The following is a 6,652-nucleotide window of genomic DNA, read 5'->3' as shown; positions in this document are numbered from 1 at the left end:
GTTTGCAGTGTCACTGTGACCGCACCAGTGATGGTATCTTTTCAGGTTTTACGTCGTTTGTGCGTGCTGACACTCAATAAACCGGTTTATCATGGGAGAGTTATCTCAATATGTGGACTGAAGACTTCAACCGTCAATCACAGTGACGGACAACCTGATCCAGGTAGAGCTGCTGGTAGAAGAAACACTTACATCCTCTTAAAATAAGTGGATTTTAATTTGTGCAAGACTTTATACCTTTTAGAGGCCGTATTTCAGTGAATTCTACAATGTCAGGTAAAGGGTGATTTATTGTACAGGAATTTTAGACTATTTGGTCTAGTTATCTCTACTTAATAAATAACCATAATATTCACTAAAAACACACATCATCTTTTAAGTACATTCATTTATTTAATTTATTATTTCATTAATTTATTTAACTGTTCTATTTTTTTATAGTTTGCTTTATTTTTTATTATTTGTATGCGTGTATGTACGTACATGACCAGTCAAAAGTTTTTATCAGTAAGATTTTTAATGTTTTTTAAAGAAATATCTTCTGCTCACCAAAGCCTGCATTTATTTGATCCAAAGTACAGCAAAAACAGTAAAATTCTGAAATATTTTTACTATTTAAAATAAATGTTTTCTATTTGAATATGTATTTTATTCCAGTGATCAAATTAAATGTCCAGTCTTCAGTGTCACATGATGCTTTAGAAATCTTTCTAATATGCTGATTTGCTGTTTAAAAAACATTTTTTATTATTATTGTCATTATTATAATTACAAATGATAGAAATTATAAAAATTAATACATTTATTTAGCAAGGACGCTTTAAATTGATCAAAAGTGATGATAGATATTCATAATGTTACAAAAGATTTCTATTTCAGACAAATGCTGTTTTCCTGAACTTTCTATTAATCAAAGAAACTTGAACAAAAAATTACTCATGACTAATGATGATAATAATAATAATACATTTTTTTGAGCAGCAAATCAGAATATTATAATGACTTCTGAATGATCATGTGACTGGAGTAATGATGTTAAAAATTCAGCTTTGAAATCACAGGAATAAATTACAGTTTTAAGTATATTTAAATAGAAAACAGTTACTTTAAATAGTAAAAATGTACAAAATAAGTTTTGAAAAAGTAAAAATGTCAAAATGTTACTGTTTATGCTGTACTTTTGATCAAATAAATGCAGGCTTGGTGAGCAGAAGAGATTTCTTCAAAAAAAAAACACTAAAAATCTTACTGTTCAAAAACTTTTGACTGGTATTGTATGCATGTTGGTATTTACTGTCTTTTTATTTATTGACTTACTCATTAATTCATTGTCATTGTATTTATTTTCAAATCAAATGTAAGTGACGTACAATATCAGTCAAAAAGCTATATAAAAGGAATCATTTATTAACATTTATAAAAGATTAATAATGTCTGCTACGCCAGGGAAAGGTTATTATAAAGGAACTTTGGACTTTGGTCCAATTACCAATTATCTCTACTTGATAAACTGCTTGGTAATTTACAAAAACACACATCAAAGTACGCTATCATTTCTTTAATTTGGGAGGGGTGGGGTAGAAGAATTGTTAAAATGTATAGGTAGTTATAATGCAGAAATACCAGTGTTGAGAATATTGATATATTTATTCATCCATTAGTTGTCATTTTATTTATTTATTATTTTATTTAGTAATCAAACCAAAAAGCTGTAATGAAAGGAACCATTTATTATCATATAAAAGGCGTGTATTAGGGAAGTCTTCAATGTCAGATAAAAGGCCATTTATTATATGGGAACTCTGGACTTTGGTCCAGCTCCCAATTATCTACTTGATAATTAACCATGATATCCATAACATCAAAGTGTGTAATCTTTTACGTTTATTTATATACTGCAGTCAATATTGATTTACTTTATTGTTTTGTGTTTTAAAGTGTGATAATTGTACTGACCAAACCACTTAGCAATTGTTTTGCTTTTGCTTATTATAGCAAAACAATTGTTTGACCCGTCTTTTGTATCCCACTAACCAAACACACACCCTTTATGTGTCAACTAAACGTGATTAGCAAGTGCTGTTTTTAAGTTTCATGATTTATACTGATATTAATTAATGAACTGAAATGAATATCAACTCTGTGTTATTTTGAATCATTCTCTGATTGATTTTCTTAATTTCCGTGTCAGAGGTGTCATACGAACAGCTCAAATCTATGCTGGCCAATCACAGCGTGCAGCTTTTTGATGTCAGGAATCCTGATGAGTTCCAGGCTGGCCGGATTCCTGATTCTGTCAACATTCCTTGTAAGTCACTACTGAAGTGAAGAATCAGCATTCTTGTTTCAGTATGCACACTCACTCTCAGTTCTGTAATGTATCTCTCAGTGGGACAGCTTGAGGAGTCACTGAAACTCCCACCACAACAGTTTCAACAGCAGTTTGGGGTGAAAGCACCTGGAAAGGAGGACGATAATGTAGTTTTCCATTGCCGAAGCGGGAAAAGGAGTCTGACTGCTCTTGAAATCGCTCATCGTCTGGGATTCTCTAAGTAGGCTACTGAATACACGCTGATCTCATTAAGAGCCCAGAACTCACAATATGTGGATGATTAAATTAATTAAATATTCCTTGCTGTTAGAAGCACTACTTATTTCTTTGTCTTTTTCAGGGCACGGCATTTTGCAGGCGGATACATTGATTGGGAAAAGCGGGAGAAGAAGCAAAAGGCATAACTGAGCAGCGTTTCAAATTAACTTTACATCACTAACAGTCATAGCTATTAATTTGGAAATAGAAGATAAAATACTGACAGTTAAAACTGAAGTTGCTCATTTTTTGTTGTTTAGAAGGTGAATCTGAGTCGTTATTAATATTGTTTAATGACTCATCAGTAGTGTATGATTAGTATCACATTTCATAAAGTGTGAATGTGAATTACTTACTCGATTATTATTATGATATTAATAATGTTTAATTAAGCTGACTATCAGAAAATAGATTAAACAAACGTATTTCAGATTGAACCAGTTCGCTTCTTCAGATTGAACCAGATGGATCAAACTATTTCTGGACTGTAAAACCAATGTGAATATATATTTACAAATGTGCTTCATTAAAATATTGTTAAAAAGTTTTGGACATTGCTTAATTCATCACTGATTACTGATGTGGAACATTCATTTGGAAATATCCACCTTATTCTTCAACACGGAAGAGACTTCCGGCTCTAATGAGAATAACAACTTGCAGTATACGGTAAAATGGTTTGCACTACAAACCAGCGTGTTCATAATTAAGATTATACATTTAAATAACATGTTAAGACACAGCAATTTGCAATATCAAGCAGCAAAACGAGTTTTGTACAGCTAAATACACTGTAAAAAACAATTTGTTGAGTCAACTTAAAATAATTTGTAACCTGGCTGCCTTAAAATTTTAAGTTCAGTCAACTCAAAAAAAGTTTATTCAACTTGAAATGTTAAATTATACTAACTGACAACTTAGATATTTGAGTTGAATCAACTTCAAATTTTAAGGCAGCTGGGTTACTTACCCATCTGTTAAGTTTAGCAAACACAAATATCTAGGCTGTTACTTAGTACAACTTAACATTTCAAGTTGACTAAACTTATTTTAGTTGACTGAACTTAAAAATTTAAGGCAGCGGGGTAACAAATTATTTTAAGCTGACTCAACAAATTGTGTTTTTTATTTTTTACAGTGTAGATGCAGATGAGACTGGAAGCCAGGTCCATAAAATTTACAAATGGCCGCACCCACTCTTATGGGAAAAATAAGGTGGATAATATCATATTTAATTTTGACAGCTGAAACTGTTGAAAGACTTTTGACTTTTTTTTCATATCTTGCTATTTACAACTATGCAAATCTGAATGGATCAGTATTTTAGAGTCAATATAATATTGCTTTATTGCCGCTTCCATTATTATTGTATTTATCATAATATAACCTATTAATGTATAATCTATAATAATTAATCTATTTTAGATAAACACTTTAAATAATTGCTCCTTCAGATTAAATCAGATCATTTTAAAAACGCACTGAGCTGTAAAAACCAATGTGAATATATGCTTACAAATGTGCTTCATTAAAATATTTTTACAAAGGCTCTGGACGGTGAATAATTCATCATTCTGTATTTAGGTTGTCCTTCTGCATTGCGTTATTACCACTAGGTGGCAGTAATGCAATTAGTCAAAATAAAGGAGCGTTTTAGGGCCAGCAAGCAGCGGTTCACGGTCACAGGTGCTCGGATGCTCATTTCACTGCTGCCTGTTTGGACGTGGTCGGCTGAACCTTAGTAAATAGCTGTCAGACGGATGCTGAACACAGATCAAGGCTGGCACATTTTTCATTGGACTGCAATCAAATCACAGAGCTTCCTTCATCCATCTTAGAAAGAATTATTTGAGTGTCAATTTATATAGCACTGTTACTGTGGAAATTACAGACCGAGTGTAGTCCGTCAGATGTAAGCAATAGCTTTGCAGGTATTGGATTTGGCACCAGATAGCTGTCTCGACTGAGGCTGTGCCTTGTTCTTGCCTGAATGATGAGAACAGACTATGATTAATGTGACCGTGTCACTTTCACCCCAGCTATAATGGGGTCCACACCTCTGAGCTGGTTTTAAAACCCAAAACTAATTTCTTTGTTTGGCACAGGGGACCTAAATATGCCCGGGGTGTTTACTGTTGTCATTTTTTTTTCTCCATATTCCAAATTTCTGTTTCACTTTATTGTCCCTCATTTGCAGGTTTCTGATTTTCTGACCTCATATGACTCTCAGTATGAGAGAGACCGGGGCAGGCTGTCACGAAACAATGTATCTAAAAAAAATTAAATTACACAAATGTTTTCTCTAGCAGATATGTTGATTCAAACGCCTAGTTGAACCAAACTTTGATTTAAAAAATAAACATTTATTAATCTTCATAATCTTAGTTAATGCACTAAGGATAGCCGGGGTTGCCAGGTTTTCACAACGAAGCCCGCCAAATTTGCTCCTCAAAACTTGACCAAAACCAGCTGCATTTCAGTGGGGGGTCCCTAGTAAAAATCGTGTCTTGGGGGTAAGATAGACGTTTTTGGTGGGGTTCCCCTGGAAAAACTTGCATTCCGGCGCCTATATATCATGTTATTTGAGTTGCTTCAACTCACTGACATGAAAAACAACCTGCAGCAAACAGTGTATCTTCTGTTTCTGTTCTGCGGGAAAACCACAAACTTTGCAACATTGACGATAGTCTAACTAGTGGGACTGTGTTGTAAAGGGTTAACAATGGTCAGCTAAGAATTTTAAATTAAAGACTGAAAAAATATAATTGTTCTGTTAACAGAACAATTATATTTTTCAGAAATATTACGTAAGGGCAAGTTGTCACATTTTTATTGCCAATTTTATTAGTTATGTGTCTGAATTATTATATATTCACCAAAACAATGGTTTTATATTTTACATGGGTAACCTTTACCATTCTACTGTTTTTTATTCAATTTTATTGTTTCTGTATTTCTATCCACATTTTTCTTCTTGTAAGAGTGAGCACGGCCATTTGTAAATTTTATGGGTCTGGATTTGAACACACTGGTTTGTAGTGCAAACAGTTCTACTGTTTATTGCACGTTGATATAGACCATTTCGCTAGATGTAAACAACACTGGTCCAGAAGCACTTCCTGTTTTTTGTTTTTTTTTTTTATTTCACATAAAAACATTTTCATCCAGTCAAATGTTATGTTGGTTGTATTTTTTGTGATGTTTGTGTAAAGTAAAAATAAAAAAAAAGAAACAGGAAGTGTATCGGGATCTGACGAAATGGTCTATACTTCTTGTAATTTCCCTATAGTGGATAATAAACCGGAAGTCTCACACACACAAGCTTACTTTCACATCAGGGTTGCCAGGTTTTCACAACAGAACCTGCTCAATTGCTACTCAAAAATAGCCCAAAACAAGCCCAGTGGCATTTTGAGGGGGTCCCTGGTAAAAAAAAAAAAAAAAAAAAAAAAAACGTCTTCAGAAGGGTAAAATACATGTTTTTTGGATTCCAAGCACTAAACATCACATTATTGTTGTCTCTTCAACCCGCCGACATGAAAAACAACAGTGGCAACTGTGTTAAAGTAGCCCAATTCCGGGGTAAAACCGCGGACTTGGCAACACTGTTTCGCGTTAAAGAAAAAATTGGATATAGTCGGGTTAACTGCAGGTTCCATTGTGACAAACACTTTATTTTGAAAACAATAAATTTTAATTTACCTTTATTATAGCTATTAGATGTCTCTGACCTAATAATAAACAGGTTAATGGCAGCTTCCATTGTGACAAATTACCTCATATTGGATGACAACACGCCACGCTACTAGAACAGCCCGTTTTCAATAAACAGTATAATTTTTCAGTGAGCAATAAGGGTAGAAATATGTATTAGCCAAGACACTTTACGTGTGTCTATACAGAAACCGACTTTAAATAATAAAAAAAATTAAATTCACCATATTAAAAGACGTGCCAACTAGCCCCGGTCCAGTAACGCGAGTATTACGCATTTCATTCTCAATAACACATGCATTTTAACGTGCTATTACCAGGTCAACGTCTTGTAGCTCTTGTGCTGTT

General features: G+C 33.3%; 1 protein-coding gene across 2 annotated transcripts; it reads left to right on the top strand.

The window, feature by feature from the left end:
• Positions 1-3,137, top strand: si:ch211-161h7.8 (thiosulfate:glutathione sulfurtransferase). 2 transcript variants are annotated; one of them, XM_051097524.1, is made up of 4 exons: positions 1-163; positions 2,192-2,308; positions 2,390-2,552; positions 2,673-3,137. In XM_051097524.1, the coding sequence occupies exons 1-4, from the start codon at positions 31-33 to the stop codon at positions 2,734-2,736; spliced, it is 477 nt and encodes a 158-aa protein (XP_050953481.1). In that variant the 5' UTR covers positions 1-30; the 3' UTR covers positions 2,737-3,137. The 2 variants fall into 2 exon arrangements, with proteins under 2 accessions (XP_050953481.1, XP_050953482.1); XM_051097525.1 differs by having other exon boundaries at positions 63-276.
• The last annotated feature ends 3,515 nt before the right edge of the window (positions 3,138-6,652 follow it).

Source organism: Labeo rohita, chromosome 24 (assembly GCF_022985175.1).
Source record: "Labeo rohita strain BAU-BD-2019 chromosome 24, IGBB_LRoh.1.0, whole genome shotgun sequence".
Taxonomy (NCBI): domain Eukaryota; kingdom Metazoa; phylum Chordata; class Actinopteri; order Cypriniformes; family Cyprinidae; genus Labeo; species Labeo rohita.
Note: the sequence above shows the minus strand (reverse complement) of the source record. Positions and strands in the feature narration are given on the sequence as shown.

Excerpts from the sequence above, each read along its gene's own strand:
- si:ch211-161h7.8 (XM_051097524.1), top strand. The coding sequence starts at position 31 with ATGGTATCTTTTCAGGTTTTACGTCGTTTGTGCGTGCTGACACTCAAT. Across the intron at positions 164-2,191 it reads TGACGGACAACCTGATCCAG|AGGTGTCATACGAACAGCTC; the intron begins GTAGAGCTGCTG and ends TTTCCGTGTCAG. Across the intron at positions 2,553-2,672 it reads CATCGTCTGGGATTCTCTAA|GGCACGGCATTTTGCAGGCG; the intron begins GTAGGCTACTGA and ends TGTCTTTTTCAG.